The following is a 24,907-nucleotide window of genomic DNA, read 5'->3' on the forward strand; positions in this document are numbered from 1 at the left end:
ATCTAGGCGGTGGGGCAGGGACATGCACCCCCTCCCTCCCCACACCCATGTGACCCTGACCCACACAAGCCGAGTGTGATGAAGGGTGAACACCGAGTCTGGATCTGTTTGTTACAGAAGCCTGGGGATGGGGAGAAGGGGTCCCAGGGGAGCAGAGGGGCTGGACCAACAGGCCCAAGGGTGGTGGCAGGCGGGGCAAACTTTTCCATAAACGCCCAGACGGTATTTCTGGCTTTTGGCCCAGATGCTAGGTTGCAATCACTCAGTTCTAAAGCTGCCACTCAGAAGCAGCCAAAAGTAGGGGAAGAAATGGGTGTGGCTTTGTTCCAATAAAACTTTATTTTTGCCCAGGAGCTGGGGCTTTGGACCCCCGGGGCCACCCCTCAGCCCCAAGAACACACCCCAGGCCCCCGCCTGGCCAGACCCCAGTCTCTGCGGCCCCTCCCCCCAAATCAGCAAACCTGACAGGAGACCCCTGGGGAGCTTCCAGGCTCGGAGGGGCGGCTGCCGCCTGCCTGTCTCGGGTCACATGCATGGCACCAGGGCCTGCGTCCCCGCCTGGGCCCCACTGGCCTCATGGCCAAGGAGAGGTTGGTCCTCGGGCTTCTCATAAAGTCGCTTTATTTAGATTCCAAACAACCGCAAGCAGAGAGAAGAGGTGACCCCGAGTCAATCTGTCCGCTCTCAAGCCGGGACCCCGAGTCTCTGGCTCCAGCTGGTGGGTGGGGCGGGCGGGCCAGGGTCCCCGAGCTGCGTCCGCGGCGTCCGGCCCACGCGGGGCCGCGAGCGCAGCGGCCTCCCCGGAGGCGGAGGGAACAGGGAGGACGCAGTGTCCGGAGGTAGTGGCGGCGGCAGAGAGTGGGCGGCTGAGGTAAAATCTGTAAGTTTATTTGTGGAGACATGGTGTCAGGACTCCTCGGTGCCCGAGTCGTCCTCGTCGTCCCCGAAGCAGCTGTCGGCCTCAGCCTCGACCTCGGCGTCCTCGTAGTAGTCGTCGTAGAAGAGGTCCGAGCCCTCGTCGGGCGCTGGGGCCTTGGTCTTCACACAGTACTCGGCCAGCGTGGTGGGCACCTTCACGCCGTCCCGCTCTGCGTCCACCTTGGTCCCCAGGACCTGCTTCCTGCGGGGAGAAGCGGGGTCTGCCTCATTGCAGCCAGCAGCCCCGGGGCCCCCGCGCTCGCTCCCGTGAAACAGCGTAGGACAACCGGGGTGATGGCCGGGCCACAGGGGCCAGCGACAGGATGGCCGGGGCGGGGGGCGGGGCAGAGCAGAGGGGCCCAACCGCTCACAGCCCCCATGTGTGCACGGGCCTCTGCTCACATACGCACACACAGACACGAGCACACGCACGCGGGAGGGGGTGGAACGCGGGCTCTGAACCAGGGTGAGGGCTGTGCAGACACAGGGAGGGTGTGGGCTCATCAGGAGGAGAAGCGCAGGTCGGCCCTGGCCACCGAGGTCAGGTGAAGTGGGAGCAGCCATGGTGCTGGGCTGGGTCAGTGGGCGAGGGGCAGGGTGGAGGGTGGCGGGTGGGGTGGGCGGGGTCGCTCAGCAGCCCCAGGGGACGCTCGCACATCCACACCGGGGCGGGGTCCCGGGTCCTCTCTTCTCTGTACTTGAGCGTCTTCCTATCACCAGCACCGGTGTCCCCTGCACGCGCTTTCCTGTCCGGAGCTTTATCCAACTGACAGTAGCCGGCGGGAGCTCTGACCGCGCCTGCTGCGCCTGGGGTCCCACCACCCGACGGTGTCGGTGGGCTTTCTGGAGCTCCCGCCGTGGGGTCGCGCAGCCGGCCCACGGGCACAGGTCCCCACAGCTGCGCGGACACGGTGGGTGAGCATGCGCCTGGATGCAGGTGAGGACGAGAACTGTTTCCCCGGGTGAATACTGGGCCTGGGGGGGGGCCTGGGTCATCATGGAGACACGTGTCTGACCTACTCTCTTTTCCAAGAGGCAAATGACAGACTAAAAACTGCTTGGGAGGAGACTTAGTGAAGCGTTTAGTTTGTCATGAAACAAGTCACAAACCCCAGGGTTCCCAGAGCAGCTCATGGGACACAACAAACACAACAGGGCAGAGAGCGCAGGCCCTTGGGGAATGTTTCGCACAGACTCCCCTGCAAGGCCGGGCACCTGCCTGTTCACGGGGAAAAACAGAAAACAACAGAAATGAGAGAAGTTCACCCTGGCAAACTCCTAAGTGATGCGCCGCTTTTATAACCAGGAGAAACTGACTTTTCGTAAAAGAAGTTATTTCCTAAACATGCTCATACCACACGGCTTTGCTGCCTTTAGAGAATAACTCCAAGTTCGAAGTTTCAAAATTGTGACATTCACTCCCGTTAGGTGAAATGATGGAGCACCCCGCACAGCACAGTCCCGGAGGAGACCACGTGGGGAAAAGCACGGGGCCACGCACATGCGTGCACGCCCCAGCAAGCGGGGTCCACATACACGGGGGATGGGGGGTACCAGTGGGATCTCTGCCCTTTCAGTGTCAAAGCAGAAGGATGTGGCAAGACCCTGCTAGATTCTGGCGGACACCAGGGTGTTTATCTCTGTGTGAGGTGCACGCACCCACACGCCACGCATGTGAGACACGCACACACACACGGCACGTTCACACACGACAGTACACATGTGGACCACACGCTTCACGAGAGAAAGACCCCAGCTTTTCCGGCAAGAGAAGGAGGGCTCAAGAGGGGCCGCCCTGCCTCCCCAGGCCCCAGGCCCACTCACCGGATGATGTCCGTGTACTCGCGGTCCTTGCCTTTGCTTTCTTTCCACTTCCTGTACATCACGGAAGCGTCCACGTTGGCCGGTGAGAAGGTGTTGGGTTCATTGAGGAGGGAGATGACGCTCAGGAGGATGGTCCTAGGGGAGGCAGCAGGAGTTGGTGTGGGGGGGTCCACGGCCCAGGGGCTGCCTGCCCGGGAGCCTCATGCCCCGAGCCGGTCCGCCACCCTCCACCTGCCCTCTGCTGCGTGCCGGGCTCCTGGGACGGGACGTGGGTGGACAGCCAAGGCCTGGAGAGTGGGTCCCGTATGCCACTCATTCCCGCTCCAGCCTGGGGAGGAGGAGAGTGCCCGGGCCGCTCAGGGTGAGCACAGCACCAGGGGATGGAAGGGCTGTGCTCCCTGGGGCTCGAGGAAGGAGGGGGGACCCCAGGGGCACGCAGACACGGCCACAGGAGTCCCAGAGACCGTTCCTGAAGGTGGGTGGGCAGGGATGGTAGGAAATGGGGGAGAGGCCGGCAGGGATGGGGGCTCCCACAGACGCTGCCACCCCACAGACGCTGCCACCCCACAGGGAGCTGCGTCCTCCCGCGCCCACGTCCCCAGGGCTGGCCTGCCCGACGCCGACCGCCTCACCTGACGTTCTGCGTGGGGTTCCACCGCTCCGAGGGCAGCTCCCCACTCTGGGGGTCATCGACGGGGGGGTGGAGGATGGAGATGCACACGTCCCCAGTCTGTGTGGCACGGGGGGGCGGTTAGCACCCATGAGGCTCCCGTCCACACGCCCCCCGCCCCACCCCGCCCCCTGGAGGAGCAGGCTCACCTCGTAGATGTTGGGGTGCCACATCTTGGTCAGGAAGCGAAAGGCCGGCGGAGAGTAGGGGTAGTCAATGGGGAACTTGAGGCGCGCCTGGTGGGGGAGAACAGAGGTTCAGCCAGGGCCGGGTCAGGCCGCCCAAGACCACACACAGCGGTCAGCCTGGGACTCGCCTGCCTCCGGCGCCCCTCACGGACCGGGGGCTTTTCGGGGGCACCGAGCTGAGCTGACAACCCCGGTCCCTGCCCTGCTGTTGGTGGCCGGGGAGGGGGGGAGTGTGTGGTCACTCGCCGGGGTGCAGCTCCAGGCCCGTCCCAGCCCAGGCCTCTGGGGGGACCAGAGCCCTGGCCCCAGGGAGCGTGGTGGGCCCAGCCCCAGGAGCCGCGTGCCCAAGCACCGCGCTGGGCTCCCAGCCTCAGTCTCCAGCCTGTGGGGAGGATTAAAATAGACGGGTGTTCACTGGGCAGGCGCCGGGGGCGGAGATGAGTCAGCACCAGGCGGACAGGCTCTTTGCCCGCAGGTGTCAGTCCTGGGGGGTCAGGAAGGCACATGGGAAGGTCACGGGCAGATTGGGGAGGGCCGCGAGGGAGAGCTATGCCCCGGCCTCGCCTGGTTAAGCCCCAGCCCTGGGGTCCTGGTGGCGCTTCAGGCTCTCGGGGCCAACGTGGGACATCTCTGCTGCAGGCACCCCCATCTTTAGAGAGTCGTCCTCCTGGGCAGGGGGCGCTGGGGGCACTCGGGGGAGGGCCCTCTGTTCTGGAGTGAACGTGCTGAGGCCTGAAGTCAGTCTGGAACTTGGGCCTCAGATCCTGCCCCTTGGTCCCGCCAAGCCCAGGGCTGCGTTTCTAAGTGAAGACAGAGACCAGCTGAGGCCTCCTTAGCGGAGTAGGGGGACAGGCCTCCCCTCACCAAACATCCAGCAAGTCCCAGAGATGCCTTTACCGCTGTGCCAACTGAGGCTCAGAGAAGGAGAGTACCTTGCCTGAGGGCACACAGAATGCAGCTGTGGAGGGGCTCCCCAACCCAGGTCTCTGGGGCACCCCTCAGCACACGTTGCCCGGAGCCCCTCTGGCTTGTAAGGAGGAGTGGGTGAGGCTGGGCGGGCTGAGAGGAAGGTGCTGGAAAGCGATGGTGCTCCCCGGGCACTTCCGGCCCCTGTATTTCCACATAGTTCCCCCACTCCCCAGCCAACCACATCAGAACAGGAGGATGTGAGGGTGGCAGAACCACTGTGGGTCCCACACTGCCTTCCTCGAGAATAGACCCTCGCGGCAAATGCGATCAGATTTGTGGCGCCCCTCCCTAGCCCAGGTTTCTAGAATAACAGGATCATCCCCCCAAAGCCAGCCTGTAGGTCCTACCCACAATCCCTTGCAAACAGTGGGCAATAGCCAGAAACCCACATCCTTTCCTTTCCTTCCAGTCCAGCACCCTTGCTCAGAGTCCTGGCCTGGCCTCAGGGTGGGACTCATGCTATTCCAGCTCTGAGTGGGGCCCTCATCCTCACAGCCAGCTGCTCCCAGATGCAGACAAAAGAGGCTGGGGCGGAGGGCTGGTTAAACCATTTGGGGACCAGCCCCCAATCCGTGTCCTGCACGGGGAAGATGGATTCCACATCAGAACTCAGCCCAGGGCTGTCCATGCTCATGCCCCCATCCCACCCCAGCAACGAGGGAATCTCAACTCAAGAATCACCCCAGCAGGCCAGCCTGCCCCCTCCAGGCCCCTGAGCAGGCGTGGCTAAAATGTTAGCCAAAAGTGCAAACGCAGACATCTGTCCGGGCAGTGCCAGCCCCGCCCCGCCCCGCCACAGCCGGGGCCTCCCAGCCTGGCCACTGGGCTCTTGGCAGGCGGCAATGGGGGTGTTCCAGCTGAGGGCCCAGGCTCCGCTTCTCTTACAAGTAGACCCCCTGTCTTGTCCGTCTGGCTCAAGGAGCAAAGTCCTTTGATCTGGGAGGGGTCCTTCCAAGACCACATCTGGACTCATATCCTGTCCAGGTTCTGGCCTGAGTCCTCATCACACTTGTCAGAAACACAGCCGGTCCCCGGGACAGCCCTGGCCTCCCCGTTCACAGAGCGCCCAGAAGCGACCCAGGGCAGGCGACGTGGGGCCCAAGAAGCCGCCTGCTCAGAGGAACCTGAGAAAGGCTAGTCGGGGCGCAGAAGAGCCTAAGCTTCTGAGGCCGGACATGGGTGGGCTCTGTGGTGTGGCTCCCGGGGACAGGGCTGAGGGTGGGAGCGACGGCCGGAGAGAACAGGTTACGTAAGGCTCAGGATGAAGCCCAGAGGGCTTGGCCCACTGCTATCGGCCAGGGTGGCCGCTTTCCAAGCAGGTCCCTGCTGCCAACCCCATCCGGGCCTTTGTTGGAACCCGAGCCAGTGGCCGAGTCAGCCCCCAGGCGGCAGGCCTCCCTCCCTCCCAACAGTGCTGGCTGGTTCTGGGGAGGCCTCTTTGTCCGCTCCGGGTAGCAGGCAGGGCCAGGAGGAGGGGGACGGGCACCAAAGGCTGGGAGAAGCAAGGGCGTCGCACCCAGAGAAACAGGGAGGGTCCCGAGCCTCCCCTCTGGGGACATGAAGCGGCCTTAGAGGGAACAGGCGCTTCTCGGGGACTCCTAGGGCCAGAGGGGTTGACCGAGGGCCCCTAGCTCGCCAGAGGCGGTCAGGCAGCAGGGCAGAAGGAGGGAGCCCCGGGAGGAGGAGGGACAGAGGATGGGGGCCCCGCGAGGAGGAGAGGGAGAGGGAAGGAACCCCGTGAGGAGGAGAGACAGTGAGAACGGGTCCTGCCAGGGGAGCGGACACGGGCAGGAGGCAGAGGTGGGGGAGGGGCCCCGAGGAGCCGGAGGAGGGGGTCGCCGCCCCCTGACCCCGCCGCTCACCTTGAAGTAGCCGCCCTCGTAGTAGGTGTTGGGGGGCCCGAAGATGGCCACCTCCCAGTTGTACAGGTCGCCCTCGTCCACCAGGGTCACCCGGAAGCCCTCCACCGGCTCCTCCTGCAGCCCCTTGAGCTCCAGAAGCAGGGCCTTCTGCGAGCTAGGCACCAGCGGCCGGGCCATGGCGGCGGCGGACGGGCCCGGGGCCAGGGGCGCTTGGGGCCGCGGGGCCGTGGGGGCGCGGGCCGGGCCGGGGTCGGGGCCGCCTTCTTCGTCTGCACCGCCGCCCGGAGCCGCCGGGCGCTCCAGTAGCTCTGCACCGCCGCCCGGCGCTCACCCCAGCCTCCGCGCCCCGCCCCCGCCGCCCGCCGCCCGCGCCTGCGCCTGCGCCTGCGCCTGAGCTCCGCCCCGCCCTGACCGCGCCTGCGCGCCCGTCCGCGGGGGAAGCCGGGAAGCAATATCTACCACTGCCGCCGAGCGCGCCACCGGGAGTCAGGGGCTGCGCGCGCAGGCGTTTTGCCGCTTCCGACACCCCGGGAGGCCGCTGCTACCGCCCCAGCTCAGACGAGCGCCCGGGACCCCTGTACGCGGGGCCGCGGGCAGGGCTGCGCTGCGCCGCCAGGCTCGGCCCACTGCGCTTTTGGGGCCTTTTTGTGACGTCCCGTCGTGGGGCGGGGCCTGGGCGGAGCTGTCCCGAGCCTCAGTTTCTCCGGGGACGCTGGAGCCAGGAGGGTCCCGCCGCTCGCAGCCCCTCCCCACTTGGCACGCCTCTGCAGCGTGGACTCGGCACCCGTCCTGGCCGAACCCCAGACCAGAGACCTGACCTTCCTTGGCTGTGCCCGCGTCTCAGGCCGAACTTTGACCCCACCCTGGGGCTTCACCCCGACCCTACCAGAGCGCTGACCTGGCTGCGCCCCGGCCCGGACACCCACCCAGCTCTGGGTCGGAGAGTTGGGATGGGGCTTGGCCTCCATCCCTGCACGCCCGCAGGTGACAGCTCCCCACGAGGGTGGGCGTGGCACTCGAGGCCTGTGGTGGCCTTGCTGGCAGGTGACCCGGGCAGTCAACAGTTGCACCAACACCTTGGGCTGAGCTGAGCTGATTTCCTCCCTCGGCTGCCCCGACACCTGGCCCTGGGCTGGTCCCCGCTGAGGACAGGCAGGTAAACCTGTCTGGGGAAGGAAAACAAGATATCATCTGTGGGGATGGAAGAGGGAATCTGAGAAAGCCTCGGGCAGAGCAGCAGCTTCATCAGTAAGGGGGCTCTGCCCTGCACCCCGAGGGACCTGGAGAGGCCTGTCATCAATAAAGTGGATTGCACACCCCTGTTTGTGCACTGTTCCAAGCGTTCTCTGTCCTTCATTCTCTGCCCCTCATTCTCTGCCCATAGCACCAGGGTCATAGCCTCGGCATGCGGCAGCTTGTTGATGAATAATAATTAGAATTAATTATGATTCTTCCAGAGAAGTTTCCCAAGATGTCATGCGGCAGCTTGTTGATGAATAAGAATTAATTATGGTTCTTCCAGAGAAATTTCCCAAGATGTCTCCCTGCGTACACCCCACAGGAGTTATTGCAGGAGTTATTGGGTGAGTGGGGGCAGCCCTGGAAATGTAAAGAGAGGTACCAGGTTTATGGCCCCTCCAGCTGGTCCCACATAAGGCCTTGTCCCCCAGGAAAGCCCGCACCTCAGGCTCTGAAACATCCTGAGGTGGTGGACATCTGGGGTTTCTACCTGCCCATTTTCTGGCAAAAGCACCTCCATTTTCCCATGGGGTCTACCACTCTTAGTCTGCAAGGTTCCAGTTGGACTGATCCTCAAGCCCTGGCTGCAGGGATGTGTCCTCCAATCAGAGTATCCTAGGCCCCCTGGCTGCAGTGGTTGGTTCAGGAACAGCATGTGACTTGGCCTTTTTCTGGGAACACGATGCTGCTGAGATGTCTGAGCTGGGAGAACCTGGACCTGGAGCTATAGGACCGTCTCGTCACCACGAGGCCTGTGAACAAAGCTGGTGCTCAGGAAAGCTGAGCCAACTGATGAGGAAGTGCTGAAGACCCTGTTTGTGCTCCTGGATCCAGCCATGCCTGGCCTCCCCTTGCAATGGTGCAAGTCAATAAATTACTTCTTTTCTTATTATGCCAGTTTGAGTTGAGCCTTCCATCACATGCAACAGAAGAGCCCTCAATTCAAATCTAGGTCTGCCATGAACTTGGAAATGGTCCTCAAATATAGAATTGTAAGATAATGAACTTGTGTTGTCGTGGGGTTTTCTGAGGTTTTTTGTTGTTTTGTTTTTGCAGTGGTTTGTTATGTCAGCCACAGGAACTGAATACCCTCACTTCTATGAGCATCAGAGTCTTCCTCTGGAAAATTGATTAATTAATTCATGGCCTTCCACAGACAAATCTAGGTGCCGGGGGTACAGCAGTGAATAAAATATGTAAAAATCCCTCCCCTTGGGGAGACAGGGAGAAAGGACATAAGCAAGCTGTTAAATAAGTAAGCAACTTCTGATAGCAATAATTGCTATGAAGAAAAGTAAAGGATAGTGAGGCATTAGCAACGGGAGTGGAGCAGGAGAGTTATCTTGGATAGGGGCTCAGGGGAGGCGCCTCTCAGGAGGTGGCATTTGAGTGGGGACCAGAATGGGGTGAGCCCCTTGGGTCTGGAGGAACAGTGTTACAGGGAAAGGGAACAGCGCGTGCAAAGGCCTGAGGTAGGGACAAGCCGAACCAGCTAGAGACCAGTGTGCCTGGGGCAGAGTGAGGGGACAGTCAAGGAAAGAAGCTGGGGAGTCTCTCTGCTCAGCTTTCCTGAGTGCTCACTTTGTTCAAAAGTCTTGTGGTGACCAGATGGCTCCAGGATCCAGGCCCAGGTCCTCCCAGCTCAGCCACCCCAGAAAAAGTCCCAGGGCTGCATCTCATTGGCCAGCTGGGAGTCACATGCTGTTCCTGAACCAAGCACTGAGGCCAGGGTGCCTGGAGCACTCCTACTGGCTGGTGGGGTCGCCCAGGGCAGTGAGGATGAGGGCTGGACCAGTGTGGGGAGGTGCAGGCAGGATGAAGCTATGATGTGCAACCTACAGGATGCAGAGAAGGGCCAGCTGAGGGGACAGGGGAGGCATCCAGGCTGAGCCCTGGTCCTGGGTGGACTGGGGGCTTCCTCGGAGATCACAGACTCCAGAGGAGCCCCAGGGTCAGGGGGGCTGACCGGAGGCTCCGTCCTGGATGTGACAGGCCTGGGATGTCCTTGGGGGTGTCCCTGAGGAGACGCCCAGCAAGTGGTTGGCTCTCCAGGGCTGAAGCAGAGCAGGGCTGGGCCTGAGATGTGAATCTGAGACTCCTTGGTGACCCGGCAGTAATGGAAGCCATGGCCTGGATGAGATGCCAAGTGAGGAGGAAGCATGAGGCAAGGAGAGAGGTCCCTGACACAGAAGGAAGACGCCTTCCCCCAGGGAAGCTGGGGAAGAGGAGCCTTTGGGGTGTTGTGGAGTGAACACTATGGGGGCAGGGGATTTGGGAGGCAGGGAGGCCGAGCTCTGTGAGGTGACCTCACACTGTGACCTCACACTGCTGTGAGGTCAGATAAGCAGAACAGCTCAGCTTCCCCAGGCTGTGCCTGTAAAGGTCAAACCAGGACTTCAGGATCCAAGACCAGGCGTGATGGTGACTCAGGGGTGGCAGTGAGGGAAGGTGGCGGGGCAGGGAAGGTGACCCCAGATGGAGTTGGCCTCAGCTTGATCCGGGGGGGACCCTGGAATGTGAGTTAGCATCCCCTGAGGCAAGCGGGCCAGCTCTTGGATCCCCCGGTGGTCACTCAGTGGCCACGGCCCCTGGTGGTCACTGGCCACTCCTGCCCCAGATGGGGGGATGAGGCCTCCTGGGCCACATGGCTTGGTCTCTGGTGGGGCAGCTGTGAGCCTCGGCAGATGGGAAGGGGATCTGGTGGCATCAGTGACACCTGCTACACACTGTCTAGCCCAGGGGAGCACAGAGCTGACCGGAGGCTGCTGGGGCCCATGAGGCCACCTGCACTGCGCAGTTCATGCGGATGCCCTGCCCGGCTGTGAGCTCCATGCCGCAGGGGCCTCAGCACAGCTTGCTCCCCGAGGCCGTCCAGCCCCCTAAGGGCCTCAGCCTGCTGACACACCGGCCCATTTCCTGTGTGCAGTGTCAGTAACAGCTAATGCTGATGGAGGGGGCCACCTTTGTGAAGCTTCTGCTTATGTAACAAATGACCCACAAAGTTCGTGGCTTGAAATAGTAACATTCATTCATTTACCTGCAAAGCAGGAGTCTCCAGTCAGGAACCTCTGTGTGGCCTGTGCTTCCTCAGGCTACCGCGTGGCCACCGCGTCCCCTGGAAGCCAAGTACTGTCACAAAAGCCACCAAGTGCAAGGAGAGGGGATGCAGATTCCATCTTTTACCTGCCCCTGTAGGGGGGGGTGGGAGATTCAGGAAGAGCAAATGGGAACAGAAAGGAAGCCCTGGCTGCTTTTGGAAAACACAGCGCAACTCACTGGTTTATCGATTACCAGCCAAGGGCAGGTGCTGGGAAATGGGAGGTAAGGTGGTCCCTGCCATTGGTAGCTCGAAAAAGGCTTTAGATTCTGTCCCCGTGTGATCTCCCTCAATCAAAATATGGGTGCCCTGGGTCCTATTTAACAGAGGAGGAAACTGAAGCCAAGAGAGTGAAGTCACCCGCCTGCAACTGTCCTGGGCTGGGAATCTGCTCCTTGTGGAATCCGCCGTCCAGGATGTGCTCCTGCTGGCGGAAAGGGGGACACCCAGGGTGCTTGTTGACTCTCACGGTTGTGCCTGGATCCCAGATGGGCCCCGTGGCTGTGGTGAAGGCGCTGTGGCTCTGGGTTACAGAGCGCGGGCCCAGGTTCGGATCCCTGCTGGCCCTTTGCTGGTGCTGCGACCTTCACTCCTCCGGGCTTGGTTTCCCCATCTGCCAAATGCGGGCAGTGGATTCCCTTCCGTATAGGGCGGCGGTGAGTCAAGACATTGTCAGGTCTCAGACGTGTTAGCTGTTTCTATCGTCGCCATCATGACTACCTGCCCAGCTGACCTCTCCCTTTGGCGGTTGGGGAAGCCGAGGTCCAGGGAGGAACTGCTGGGGCAGGGCACTCGTGGAGGGCAGGCTGGGGGCCAGACATGCCTCCCAGGTCTCGGGGCTGTGAGTCCAGGGCACCTCGCTGGGTGCCCCAATGCCCTCTGCTCTCATAAAGCTGAGTCCAGGGGCTCCCTGGGGTTTCTGGGCAGTGGTGGGACCCGCTGGGGCTGGCCGGGGTGCGCCGGAGTGGAGAGCGTTTCCAGGGAAGCGTGCTGGGGGCTGGACACGGGCGCGCGTGCGCGCACACACACACACACACACACCAGGTCAGCCTGGGGAACAAATTTTATTTCTGCTGAGGAGAGGGGCCTTGGCAGGCGGGCGGGAAGGGATCCTTGGCCTCCCCCCGAAGGGGGCTCGGGCATCATTCCAGGCGGGAAGCTGGGTGAGGGGGCTCCCTGCACCCCTGGCATGCAGGGACACCCCAGTCCTGGCCCCGGTGAGCCGGACCCCGAGGGCCCCAGGTATCCGGGTGGAGGAAGCGGCGGCCGAGGGAGGGGCTCAGCCCACGGGCTTGACCTTGGCGATGAAGAGGGCGGCCGCCTTCTCCAGGAACTCTTCCCGGGTCATGGGGGTGCTGGGCCCCCGGGCCACCAGCGCGCGGTCCATGGCCAGCGCCAGGCTGTCGGGCCCCAGACGCGAGCCGGCCTCCAGGTAGCGCGCGGGCGTGGTGTCGTCGCTGGCCTGCAGGGCCCCCTCCAGCGTGTCCAGCACGGCCTGGCCCACGTGGCGGTCAGCCACGGCCAGGCCCGGATCCTCCAACAGCCCGTAGAGGGCGCCAGCGCGCGCCACGAACTCCAACAGCACGAAGCAGGTGAGCATCCCCGCGCGGAACACGGCCAGCGGCACGGCCTCGTGGTCCCGGCACTGGATCTTGCGCAACAGCGGCGCCACCACCTCCTCGGGGGCCTCCCCGTCCTGGCAGATGCGCTTCAGCAGCTCGCTGTACGTGCGCCCGTCCAGCCCCGGCTTCTTCTTGCGCCCGCTGGCGCTCAGGCACTCGTAGGCCACGCCGACGTTGTTGTTGAAGGCGGTCCTGCGGGCGGAGGGGCCGTCGGGCCGCGCCAGAGCCCCGCCCCTGCCCCCCGGCCCCTCCTCCAACGCGCCGGCCCGTCCAACCTCAGGGCCTTTGCGCCAGCTGCACCCTGGCCTGGAGCGCCCTCCCCCAGATCTCCCCAGGCTTTGAGCCTTTGCTCAATGTTACCTTATGGGGGGGACCCTCCCTGGTCCCCTAACCCCTTCCTGTACTTCTCTTTGTGGGGTCCTCACGAGTTCCCTCCCTCCCACCAGCTCAGCCCAGGGGCCTATGTCAGGGAGTTTATCTGTTGGTCATTGTTACAGCCCCAGCGCCCAGAACACTGCCCAGGAGCCCCAGAAACATCTGCTGACTCCGACGATGGGCATCTGCCCATGGACTCTCCATTCCATCGATGATGTGTGTGCCCACGGGGTATCACTGTGGCAGGACACATCCCTACCTTTTAACCTGGGTTGCCTCTTTTCACCCGTGCAGGCCCAGAGGCAGTAACCCACACTGTGGCTCAAAGCCGCTGCCGCCTGTCTTCGTGGGTAAAGATTTATCCGCAGGCGGCCACGTCAACCCAGACATGCTGCCCTTCTGCTGCAACAGCAGACCCGACAGTCACGTCAGGGACCAGCCACAGCGCTGACACTATTTACCGCCTGCCCCGTGAGGACCCTGATGTCCCGCCATGAGCCCTGGCCACGCTGGAGCCTCACAAGTGGTTAAGTGAGTGGGCTGGGGTGAGCCTGGGCATCTAGATAACCCGGGTCTCATTCCCATCCTCCTCTCAACAGCCGGCGGCTGGCCGAGGCCCAGTTCCATCTCCACTAAAGCAAAGGGGAAGTGAGGCTCAGGGCAGTGACCAGGCCAAGGGTCCCACAGAGGAAGGGGCACCCCCAGGGCTCACATTCGTCTTTTCTGGGAGCCCAGTTCCACTCTTATCTGTGGGACCTGTACGGGTCAGCGTGGGTGCGAGCCCAGTCCACGCTGGGCCGGAGCACGGCAGGTGCCCAGGGCAGGACATGCTCACCCAGTGAGCTCCGTGGGTCAAGGCCCTTTACAGAGGAGGAACTGAGGCCCAGAGAGGAGGGGGTTGGACCTGGGGTCTCGCCCATCTGGGATTCACTTCTCACTTCTTGGGTCCTTAGGATGTGCCGGCGCTTTAGGGTCAGTGAGATCACTCCGTGAAGCGCTGGGGGCGCCAGACGCAGCGTCACGCTCCCGTTCCCAGGACTGGCACCGTGTTAGCTGCTGCCGCCTCACCCCTCGCAGGAGCTTTTGTTATCAACTCCTTTCACCAGGACGAGGGGGTCCGGGGGACCTGGCAGTGATGATGCCCGTGTCAATTCTGTGGCCGCATGGCTGTTACCCCCACACCTAGGTCACGTCGCAGCCTGAGTCAGGAACTGGGAATGGCTTGGCTGGGTGGTCCCGGCTCAGTCTGCAACCAGGACCCTGGCAGGGCTGCTGTCCCCTGAAGGCTCCCTGCGGAGTCCTCTCCCCACGGGGCAGTGTGAGTGTGCTAAGGTCACGGCGCTGGCCCCCGGAGCGGGTGACCGGCAGGGTGGCAACGCAGGCAGCTGCCCGAGGGTGTGAATACGGGGCGGGGGGTGTGGATCTCGGGGGCGTCTTGAAGGCAGGCCGTCCCACCCACACGAGAGCATGGCCCACTTCCCGTGGAGGGTCCACTCCCCGCAAGCCTGAGTGAGCAGAGCCCCTGCCAACCCAACAGCAGCCGTGAGAGGCCACTGAGGCTTCGGGTGTGTCCCTGTGGTCTGATGGCTCGTCCTGATGGGGCCTGAGCGTCCACCATCCGCCCAGCTCTGCCTGATGCCTCCCCAAGGAACCTGGTCAACCCACTAGTTGTCTTGAGCTGAAGCAATCGCCCTGGAGGCGGCGGTGTGTGGGGACCCCTGAGCACCCTGTGTGCTCAGCGCTGTTCCTGGCTGGCCTGGACCTGCACCGGTTCTAGCCACTGCGCCCCGCTTCCCTTCTCTGGAGAATAAGGGTTCTAGTCCTTGCGTCTCAGGATTCTTGGAAGGACAGAGGGTAGATTTTGTGCCCAGCGTGTGGCAGGGGACCACGTGCGCCTGTCATTAGCTGTCACCAGCTGCCACTCAGCACTGTCCAGGTTCTGTTTACCATGGGCCTCGCGGGCAGGAAGATGCACAGGGGGGCAGTTATGGTCCAGTGAGACGAGAGCATCAGGCAAGAAGCCAGAGGAAGGCCACACCCCATCTCGAGGTGGCCCCCCCGGGGGCTCCCAGCAGTGAGGGAGCACCCACACCGTCTGCCGTCCTGGGCTCTGGTCCTCAGGCTCTGCCTGTGTCAGCTCCCACATGGAGCAGTTTGCAAAGCATGTGGGCATTTGTTAAAAAAGAACCTATTTATGGGTCTTGTCACAGAGACATGGAGACTTTCCAAGGCAGACTGGGGGCTCTCAACGGGGTGACTCTGCCCCCAGGGGACACTGGTGACTCTGGGGACAGTTATGGTTGCCACCACTGGGTGGGTGGAGACCCAGGAGGCTGCCCAACACTTGCAGGGCCCAGGATGGCCCCGCACAGAGTGACCGCGCTCCCCCTGTGTTAGCAGTGCTGAGGAGTGACTCTGGTTAATTGTTTGGAAAGAAATTGGGTCCTCTCCCTGCTCACACCAGAGGTCTGCATACATTCCCATTGGGTCAGGCGGTGTGAACCAGGGTGGCCCCCAGTGTCTGTGGGTCACCTCCCCTCCCTCCCACTCAGGTGTGTATTTAAATGTGTGCAGCATCCCAGGACCTCAGAGGTCAGACGTGGGACGTAGTCTCCTGGGGGGTCCGTGGAATCCCATAATCTGGGGGGTCTTGTCTGGGGAGATTCTGCCCCCAGGGGACACTGGGTGAGGTCTGAGGACGTCTGTGCTTGTCACAATGGGGAGGGCTCCCGGTATCGAGTGGGGGGGGGCAGGGAGGCTGCTCCACACCCCACAGAGCCCGGGACACCCCACAGAGGATGCTCGGAGCCGAGAAGACTGGCTCAGACCCTTTGGTGCTTTTGCATGTTTTCTGGGGCCACGGGGACCTGCAGCGGTTGGCACTCTTGCTGCTCCTATTAGCACGTGGCGGCTTAGAAGGCGGCCCTGGGCCACCATGCCGGGTCTGCTGTGTTTGTGCTCTGAGGGCTGTCATCAGTCTTAGCAGCCAGCACGTGTGATTTTGAGACAACAGCAGAGGGGATTTTGGTTGAGTTCTCCCCAGATCTTTCGTGCTGAGGTCGCTCTCAAGAGCAGCCCCAGAATTCCCCAGCCCACCCCTCAGCACAGGGACGAAGCTGCCCAGCCTCGGGGGGACCCGCCTGGCCTGGCTTCTGCTGACCCGGCAGCCGGGGTTATGGGGCTTCTGACTGGGAACGTATCTCTGAGTTCAGCACCAGCCCTGCCTCGGGGAGACCAGGTGAACCACCAGCACCGGCCACTCACGCTATTCACTCTGCTCCTCCTGAGAACCGCTCCAACGCCCCTTCAGTATGGTGAAGAGTGTCCCCCCAGGTGCACGTCCACCCAGAACCTGTGAGTGTGACCTTATTTGGAAATGGGGTCTTTGAAAGATGTAATTAGTTCAGGATCTGGAGATGGGGTGAGGTAGCCTTAAAACCAATGCCAAGTGTCCTTCTGAGAGAGTGACACAGAAGAGAAGCCATGGGAAGACAAGGCAGAGGCTGCAAGGATGCGGCCACAAGCCAAGGATGCTTGGAGCTTCCAGAAGCTGGAAGAGGCAGGAAGGACCTTCCCCTATAGCCTCCAGAGACAGCACAGCCCTGCTGCTCCCGGACTTCGGACTTTGGCCTCCAGAACTGTGGGAGAATAAATTTCTGTGGTTTTAAGTCACCAAGTTTGTGGTAATTGGTTACAGCAGCCCCAGGACACTCAAATGGCCCCCTTGGCTCTAAATCCAACAGACACTTCTCAGCCCTCAACTCTAGGGCCATTGGACGCAGGGCCGCTGCCAGCCCACAAGGTGCCTTTGCATAAACTAGGCAAAGCTCTGCAAAAAGCCTTCACATAAAGGTCCTCGTCTATGACGTCTATGGAGTGAACAGCTTGTGGTGACCCTGCCGCTGACTCTTCTCCTCCTTGGAAGATGTCCTGGTTCCCTGTCTTCTGGTTCCCTCCTTTATGTCTGTTCTGCCTTCTCACACTTTCCTGTGGGTTCACTGAGGCTGTGGCTCCTCAGAATCGGGTCCTGGGCTCTTCTCAGCTCCCCTGAGGCCTTCACAACCACCCCCCCACCACCAGGTGACAACCACCCGGCTCTGTCACACGTCTCAGCTGCCAACCCAACTGTCCACCTTCCTGCTTCGAGGTTTTCCCAGCTCCCAACTTAACGGTCCCCAAGCCACTCTGGAAACTTCCCCCAAACCAGTGACCTCCCATCTCATGGACCACCTGGGGCTGTTCCTGCACAACCCCCTGCAGACCCAGCAGAACCCATGGATGCCCACCAGCCCGCTCCCCGCCAGGTCCCCATCTCAGGGGTGGCCCCAGCCGTTCCCTTTTCTGGTTGTCACTTTGGACAACCCACTTGCCCTTCCCCTGCGGTGGAAACCAGGTGCTCCGAATTGCATGCCCGTTCTCCACACCCCTTCCCACACCCGGCTCCCTAGCAGCCTCTCTGTGCTCCCCTGCTTGGGGTCTGCACCTTGACTCTCTCGGGAGGGCTGCCCCCAGGCAGGAGGGTGCTGGGGTCAGGCTGAAACGCTCCCTTCCTCCCCCTTCCTGGGCTCTCTGGGGACCACCCCCATCCAAGACCCAGCCCACCCACATCCAGCGCCCACCCTGTCTGGTTGATGCTGCGCGTCAAACAGCTCCTCCCCAGCCACCTGACACGGACCATTCCCTCACCCGCTTCTAAGGGGGTGGGGGGGCAGGCGCCATCCTCTCCACCCCTCCGTGCTTCAGCCCTGCGAAGGCTCCCGGCCTCCCCCTCCCCCGTGGGTCGCACACTGCAGCCCCACAGCCTCCAGGCCAGTGCAGCCGGTGGGCTCGTGCCTGCAACACCTTTCCCTGTGTGTCATGCAGGCCCCTTCCTGGACGTCTCTCCTGCCCGCGGGGGACCTGGATTGCTCTCTATCTCCACGGCCCAGCCCTGTAAATATTCATTTTCTGGCTGAATGGACGGGGATGCTACCACGCTGGGAGCGAGGCAGCTAGGGAGGGACCTGGGTCGGAGGACTTGCTCTGCGACCTTGGCCAAGTCCTGTCTGGGCTCCATGATTTTCAAAAGTGAGGTAGCTGCAAGGGGGACCTCAGCACCTGCAAAGAGGCATCACCAAAGCCCAAGTCGGCCAGAGCTACCGGTGCCAGCACTCGGGTGGCCCCGCCAGGGCTCTGCAGCCCTGCGCCATCCGCGCCTCTCCCGCGCCAGGCAGAGCGGACTACAGTTCCGACCACGCCCCGCGCTCGAGAGCCGCGCCGTGGGGGGGGGGGGGGGAGCCGCGCGGAACCCCCTGGGAGTTGAAGTCCGGCCGCGGCCCCTACCCACCCAGGCCCGGCCCAGCCCCGCACCTCTGGGAGTGGTGAGCCAGGCGAAGGTGCCACAGCGCGCGGCCCAGGCGCTGCTGCTGCAGCAGGAGCTGGCCCGGGGGCTCCCCGGCGCCGCCGTTTGCAGGAGACCGTAGGTCCATGTTCTCGAAGTAGTGCGCCAAGAAGGCGATGGGCTCCTCGGGTCGTGCCTCCAGCACCTTCAGCAGGGCCGCGCGCAGCATCTCCGTCACTCCGACCTGCCGCAGGAAGTCCTCCTCACTCTCGGCCGTCGCCGCTGCTCGGGACACCCCCGGCCGGCCGGTGCCTGTGAAATTGGCCGCCTGGGTCACAGCCAGCCGCCGCTTCTCCACTGCCGCCATCTTCGCTGAGGGCAGCGGGACCGGAAGGGCGTCCATATTTCACAGTGCGCTGGCACCTCGGGGCGGCCATTTTGGTTGAGGGCAGAGGGCGCCCGCATCCCGCGGGGAGACTCTGGGAAATAACCAGCGCAGGCCACCCTTTTCCCTAGGTTCTCATTGGCACTTACTCTCTCTCCGTTTTCCTCTTTAGGTGTGCTGGTTGGCTTTCCTGGCTTAGGCCCAGAACTTAAATTTTGCCAGACTCCAAAATGGATCCCTAGGAAGGGCTTGGTTTCTGGTATGAAGCCGGATCGCTGGCCATCTTGGTAGTGGGCGAGTCCTTCATTAGCATGGTCCCCTAGCAACCGGTCTCATTGGTTACCAGGGAAGCCCTGCTGAGAGTGGGCGGGATGGTTCCACCCCAACTCCGGGACTAAGCGCCGCTCCCGCCCCCTTTTCTGATTTTCAACTCGGAGCCTTTGTGCTCTGCCTGGCCTTCAGCCTAACCCAATCTCCGTGCGAGTTGGAGGCTCACCTCGTGGGGAAAGGCGCCCTCTCCCCACCAAGCTGGGTTAGGGGTCTGGTCTGCGCTTCCGCGGCCCCTAGTCCGCTGTACGTGTTCACAGAGCGAGTGGACCACCCACGGTCCCCAGTTCCCCGTCCCAGGCTGTTACCTTTCCTTACCACTAGAGGGAAATTTCTCACACCGCATCCCCTATAGCTCTAAACTCTCCCATATCTCCTCGGTTCCAGAAGGCTGACGACCCTGGCATCTACAGCCCTTCATCTGCCGGTATCATTTCCAGCCTCTCTCTCGCCTCTCCCCACGCTTTAGCCTCCAGCCACCCGCAAAGAGATGCAATTTCCCTTATCAAGCCACCTCTCTTCTGTGTCTTTGCCCGTGCTGTCCTCCAACAAATACTTTTCTCCGCCTCTTTTGAGGACTCCTAGTTACTCATTAAGCGCCAGCGTCCCCATATGCAGGGAAAGGCACTAGGCAGAGCACACGCCTCTTACCCCCACCCCTGGCCACGTGGGGCTGGGGTGTCCTGTCCTTCCTTGTCTCTCTGGGGAGTCACCTAGAGCAGAGGATGGTTGGAGCTGTGCCGGGGATTCCCCGTGTCCTCAGACCGCGACAGGAACCACCGAGGTCAGACCAGATGCTCTTTATTCTCCAGCTCTGCACCCTGGGGGGGCGGGGGGGGCTCCCCAGGGTCCCCACTGAAGGGAAGCCCAGCCAGCTGGGGAGCCTGGATGTGCTGGCCATCAGGGTAAGCGGTCCACGGTCAGCCCCCCTGCTGTCCAGAACCCTGCAAACATCCTCTAGTCGCAACTGAGTGGAAGGAAAGTCCCCCTCCGTGTGGTCCAGGCGGGGCAGGGGGCCCAGGTCATCTGGTGGGCCGGCAGCGTTTCCACAGGCGGTAGGTCAGGAACACCAGGAGAAGCAGCCCCAGCACCAAGCTGCCCGTCCACAGGGATGCAGTCGTTAGAGGGGAGCCTGGAGAGAGAGGCATACGGTGTCTTGCACCTCTCTGCAGGTTTGGGGAGCAGCCCAGTAGAGTTGGCTAAGGGCTCCCGGATGGACTGAGTTCCCTGAAATTTTACAAAGGACTTCACGGTTTAAAATGCCTTCTGAAATGTATAAAAATCGCTGGACTATCTAAAGTCCTTTAGAGTGAGTCTTTTGAAAGGTACATAGGACCTTGTAGTTAGAAGTGAGCTGTCCAGTGAGGGACCACTCACCACAGCTGCATTTGAAATGTGATCAGTCTGAGTGGACAGCGCTGTCTTTGTAAAACACACATTGCATTCTGAAGACTTAATTTGGAAAAAAAAAATCTCATTCATGTTTCTTTATAGATTACATGTTGAAATGATAACGTTTGAGATATATTGGGTTCGATGAAATATATTGTCAAACTTATTTTTACCTTTTTATTCCTGAATGTGGCTACCAGAAAAATGGAAATTACCAAAATGGCTGTATTCTATTTTTTTTTTTTTTCTTTTTTGGCCATGCCACACAGATCTTAGTTTCCAGACCAGGGATCAAACCTGCGTCCCCTGCAGTGGAAGCACGGAGTCTTAACTGCTGGACCACCATGGAAGTCCCTTCTATTTCTGTTTCTATTCCACAGGCTGTCTTAGTCCATAGAGTGCTGTGACACCTATATAGTCCCTGAAACTTAGTTATCGCCATGCAGGCAGTCACGGAAATCCACTGGACAGCTGGGGACACAGGCTGGCAGGGCCCCCCTTGTCTAAGGCCAGACGCAAGGCTCCCCTCCCTCTCAGGCTCCCCCGGTGCCCGCCCCATCCCCTGAACTCACAGATTTCTGAGGCCACGTACAGGTTGGCAGTCTGGCCCCCTGGGTCCAGGCAACACTGGAACCAGCCCTCACTGTGGCATCTGGCCCACAGCACGCTCCTGCCGCTCAGCCAAGCCTGGGCCCCCACCTCCTGCGTCTTGTAGGCCGCCAGGCCGCCAGGGGCCCGGGTCCAGCGCACGGCCACGCCTGGGCCGCAGACCACCTCACACAGCAGCTCCAAGCCCCCTGCTGCTGACAACTGGCGGATCTCTGGGCGGCAGGGCCTGGTGGAGCTGTTGCGGGGCACGGGGCCAGGACTCCTGGGGCTGCAGGTGGAGGCCTGCTCTGGGGTGGCCTCGGGGGAGGTGGTGATGGGGGGCTCCGGGGACTCTGTGGTGCTGGGCTCTGGGGGGGTCATGACGGGCGGCTCCAGGGAGGTCAGGCCCTGCAGGACTGGAAAACACGGCAGCCATCTGTTCTTGCTGCTGCCCAGCCCCTTCTCCTCCCTCCCTCTCTCCACCCGGACCACATGGTTGGAGCAGAACTGCTCCAAGCCCCGTCCATTCACTTGGGTGAATCGCAGGGTATCCCAGTGGGCAGGAGCCATCTCAGGATCTGTCATGCCCCTCCCCCCAACGAGTATCCAAATCTCCGTGTCTCACTTTCCTCAACTGGAAAGCGGGGTGAGAGGCCCCCACCCCAGGGGCTGGCGTGGAGAGTGACACAGGTGTTGGATCTTATTATTATGGGGCTGAGGGGTGGGGAGAGGGAAGGGGTGCCCCGCCCCCTTGCGGTGCAGATGAGACACTGAGGCCCGAGAGGGGATCTGTCCGTTCTGCTGTGTGATGGCGCTAAAATCCGGAGGACTCTGTGCACACCCTCCCAGCACACCCCTGCCTCCCCCCACACCCCTGCTCCGACTTGAGCCAAACCTTTCCCGGCCCCCAGGCCCCAGCCATTAACATGAGTATCGGGGTGCCCTCTCAGAGAACGAATCTGTGCTTCCTTAGTGAGAGGCTGCCAGAAGCTTGGTGATGCGGTCAGGGCCTGTCCCAGATGAGACAAACTAATAACATCTGACATGAACTGAGCACCTACTGTGTGCCAGGCCCCACGTTAAATGTTGTCATTCGTTAGTTCATTCAGCATTTCTTATGCACCTACTACACGCCAGGCTCTGTGATAACAGTTATTGATTAATTCATTCAGGATGTATCTATTGGACATCTACTGTGTGCTGAGCACTGTTTTAGCCACTGGGGGGACAGCCATGAACGAGAGTGACAATCCCTATCTCGATGAAACCAATGGCAGGGGAGACAGATAATGGGGAAAAAAATAAAGAGAGCACACAGGAGTTGTGCATTCAACAGGAGACGAGAAAGGGCCTGAGAGTGTGTGTGTGTGTGTGTGTGTGTGTGTGTGGTGGGGGTAGGAGTGGGGTTTGACCCCTTGGACAGAGAGGTCAGGGCAAGTCTCACTGGGAAGGAGACCCGAGGGAGGTGAGGGAGATGTGGGGAAGAGCGTTCCCGGTGGAGGGCACAGCAGTGCAAAGGCCCTGGGACAGGACTGCACCTAGGGTGTCGGAGGAACAGCAGACTGAGTGAGGGGGAGAGAGGGAGGAAGTGAGGCAGGGGGTGGGGGTGGGGGACGGGGCAAACAGGTCAGGCTCTGCAGGGCTCCGTGGGCGCGAGGAGCTTGGGCTTTCACCCCAAGGGAGGTGGGAGCCCTGGAGGGCTGTGGGCAGAGGACGGGCAGCACCTCATGGGACCTGGCTCAGGGTAGGTGCTCAGCGAATCTGCTGAATGAATGAACGAGTGAGAAGTAGCCCCTGGCTGCCACGAAGGGACAGACTAAAGATCGAATGCAGGGACTTCCCTGGTGGCGCAGAGGTTAAGAATCTGCCTGCCAACGCAGGGAACAGGGGCTCAAGCCCTGGTCGGGGAGGATCCCACATGCCGCGGAGCAACTAAGCCCGTGCGCCACAACTACTGAGCTCGCTCGCCTAGAGCCCGTGCTCCTCAAGAAGAGAAGCCACCGCAATGAGAAGCCTGCGCACCACAACAGGAGTAGCCCCCGCTCGCTGCAACTAAAGAAAGCCCGCGCACAGCAACAAAGACCCAACACAGCCAAAAGTAATTAATTAATTAATTACAAAATATAAAATAAAATAAAGATCGAATGCAATTTTTCCTCGGCTGTGGTACTGTGACCTGCCCAGGTGGCGACACAGCAGGGGAGGGGCTTAACCAGGATTCCATAAGAGCCGCTGGGCACCGCTCATCAAGGCTCACAGGCGCTGGGTGGTGTGACCTCACCCACTTCCTGGGGGACACTGAGGCACAGGCTCACCTGGAATGGGCTGGCGGCGGCTCAGCTCCAAGCCGGGCAGCCTCATGGTCGCCTGGCAGTGGAGGGAGGGTGGGGTGGGTGTTCCCAAGGCGGGCAGCAGCCAGCGCTGTGTCACTTGGAACAGCGGGTCCTCGCCCTCCTGGGGCTCCTCCATCACATCCCGGAGGGCCTCCACCCCCTCCAGTTCCTGATCTCCCAGGAGCAGGGACATGGAGAGGGTGTCAGGGCCAGCAGGCGTGACGTTGTGGGCTGTGCAGGACACCTCCTGGTCTGGCCCAGCCACTAGGGCCTCTGGGGCCACAGTCAGTTGGTCCGGGAAGGCTGTGGAGGGAGTGGAGGAAGGGGATGGGCAGAGCTTCGAGGGTCAGGGCTGGGCCCTGAGAAGGGGGCGTGGGGACTGCTGGTGCCCGGGTACAGGGAAGACCCAGTGCCGCACCCGCAGAAAGGGCAAGGGGGTCAGGTACAGGAGGTTTGGGGGTGGTTGGGGGAGAGGGGATGCGGGGAGGAGGGAGCGGACTGCAGATCGACTCAGGAGGACCTGCGAGGCCAGCTTTGAGCTGGGGCGGGCTGGGCAATCCGGGAAGCCTCCCAGGCAGAGGTGGCACAAGGATAGAGGGAAAGCAGGGCCGCTGGCTGGGCCCCACGTGTGCCACGGTGGCGGGAAGGGTGGGGGCTCACCGAACACCAGGAGCCGCACGATGTGCTGGAAGGCGACGTCCCCGCAGGAGCCCACGCACACGCGGGGCCCCGCGGCCGACAGCGAGGCGTTGAGCACGGAGAGGACGCTGCTACCCGCGCCCGACTGCACGGCGCCCAGGCTGGTGTCCAGGCCCCGCCACTGCACCGAGGCCGCCCTGCCGTCCTCGCAGGCCAGGCGGCAGGTGAACTGTAGCGACTCGCCCACGGCCACCGCCACCTCGGGCTCGGGGGGCTCCACCTCCAGCGGCCCACCTGCGGGCGACGGCGCTCTCAGCCCCGCCCCGCGCCCCCAGCACCCTCCTCCGAGGCCCTCCAATGTGGGATCCTCCCTCGCCTCCCCAAACCTCCGCACTGCCCCGCTCCGCGCCCCTCCTCTCCCCCAGCCCCTTCCCGGCTCGGAGACCCCTGCCCCGCTCACCGCGGCCCAGCTGCAGCAGCCCCAGAAAGAGGGGAAGCAGGAGGGCGATGCCCTGCTCCATGCTCGGTCCCCGGCTCTGTCCCCTGCCCGCGGGGGAGGTGGCTTAAATACTGGCGCCCCGGGCTCCTTCTCCCCCCACCCGGCCCCCGGCCCGCGACCCCGCTTCCCCTCCCCCTCCTCCAGCTGCTCCCCGGGGGTTTCCCGAGGGGGTTTCCCACCCTGACCCCCGACCCTGGAGGCGACAGAGAGGCAGGGACTGGGGGCCAGAGATGGGGGCGGGGGAGGCCGAGGTCAGAACCCGCGGGCGGAGGAACTGGGCTGATTCCAGGTTTCACTTTTAGAGACTGAAGATCGGAAGATGGAGGCGGGAGAGGGCTGACTGTCGAGGTCAATTGAATGGAAATCGGAGCCAGGCCCAGGGCTAGCGCCGGGCTCGGCCAGGCGCGGGAGTCTCGGCCCTCGCTGCCCGGAGCGGCCGCGCGGGGGCGCTGGGGAGCAGCCTCCACCGATAGCTTGGGCGGCCGCGCAGCAGGTCTCCTGCGGTGGACCGCCCCGAGGAATCCGCTTGGAAGATGGGTCCCGTCAGGGGTGAGGACGCTGTAGGGTGTGGAGCCGAGGCCCACCCACCTCTGAGCTTGTCTCCCGTCCGCCAAACGGGCAGGCGTGATGGGAGCCTGGGACACCGGGCATGGGGCCTCA

The 24,907-nt window shown here is 62.3% G+C and overlaps 3 protein-coding genes across 3 annotated transcripts; all 3 read right to left on the minus strand.

Annotated features, from left to right (window-relative positions):
- Positions 1 to 872: 872 nt before the first annotated feature.
- Positions 873 to 6,794, minus strand: CDC34 (cell division cycle 34, ubiquitin conjugating enzyme). Its single transcript, XM_081231205.1, has 5 exons — positions 6,432 to 6,794; positions 3,562 to 3,648; positions 3,375 to 3,472; positions 2,743 to 2,877; positions 873 to 1,120 (listed from the first exon to the last, which is right to left on the minus strand). The coding sequence occupies exons 1-5, from the start codon at positions 6,606 to 6,608 to the stop codon at positions 907 to 909; spliced, it is 711 nt and encodes a 236-aa protein (XP_081087331.1). The 5' UTR covers positions 6,609 to 6,794; the 3' UTR covers positions 873 to 906.
- Positions 6,795 to 11,812: 5,018 nt separating this feature from the next.
- TPGS1 (tubulin polyglutamylase complex subunit 1) lies at positions 11,813 to 18,571 on the minus strand. Its single transcript, XM_081231197.1, has 2 exons — positions 18,114 to 18,571; positions 11,813 to 12,581 (listed from the first exon to the last, which is right to left on the minus strand). The coding sequence occupies exons 1-2, from the start codon at positions 18,485 to 18,487 to the stop codon at positions 12,047 to 12,049; spliced, it is 909 nt and encodes a 302-aa protein (XP_081087323.1). The 5' UTR covers positions 18,488 to 18,571; the 3' UTR covers positions 11,813 to 12,046.
- Positions 18,572 to 19,685: 1,114 nt separating this feature from the next.
- MADCAM1 (mucosal vascular addressin cell adhesion molecule 1) lies at positions 19,686 to 24,269 on the minus strand (the record flags this gene model as incomplete). The annotated part of the gene is made up of 5 exons (XM_081231194.1): positions 19,686 to 19,928; positions 20,761 to 21,192; positions 23,092 to 23,412; positions 23,770 to 24,042; positions 24,209 to 24,269. 5 exons carry the CDS (start codon positions 24,267 to 24,269, stop codon positions 19,819 to 19,821), a joined length of 1,197 nt encoding a protein of 398 aa, XP_081087320.1. The 3' UTR covers positions 19,686 to 19,818.
- Between the last annotated feature and the right edge of the window lie 638 nt (positions 24,270 to 24,907).

The sequence above is a fragment of the Mesoplodon bidens genome (genome assembly GCF_964165515.1).
Source record: "Mesoplodon bidens genome assembly, chromosome: 4".
Lineage (NCBI taxonomy): Eukaryota > Metazoa > Chordata > Mammalia > Artiodactyla > Ziphiidae > Mesoplodon > Mesoplodon bidens.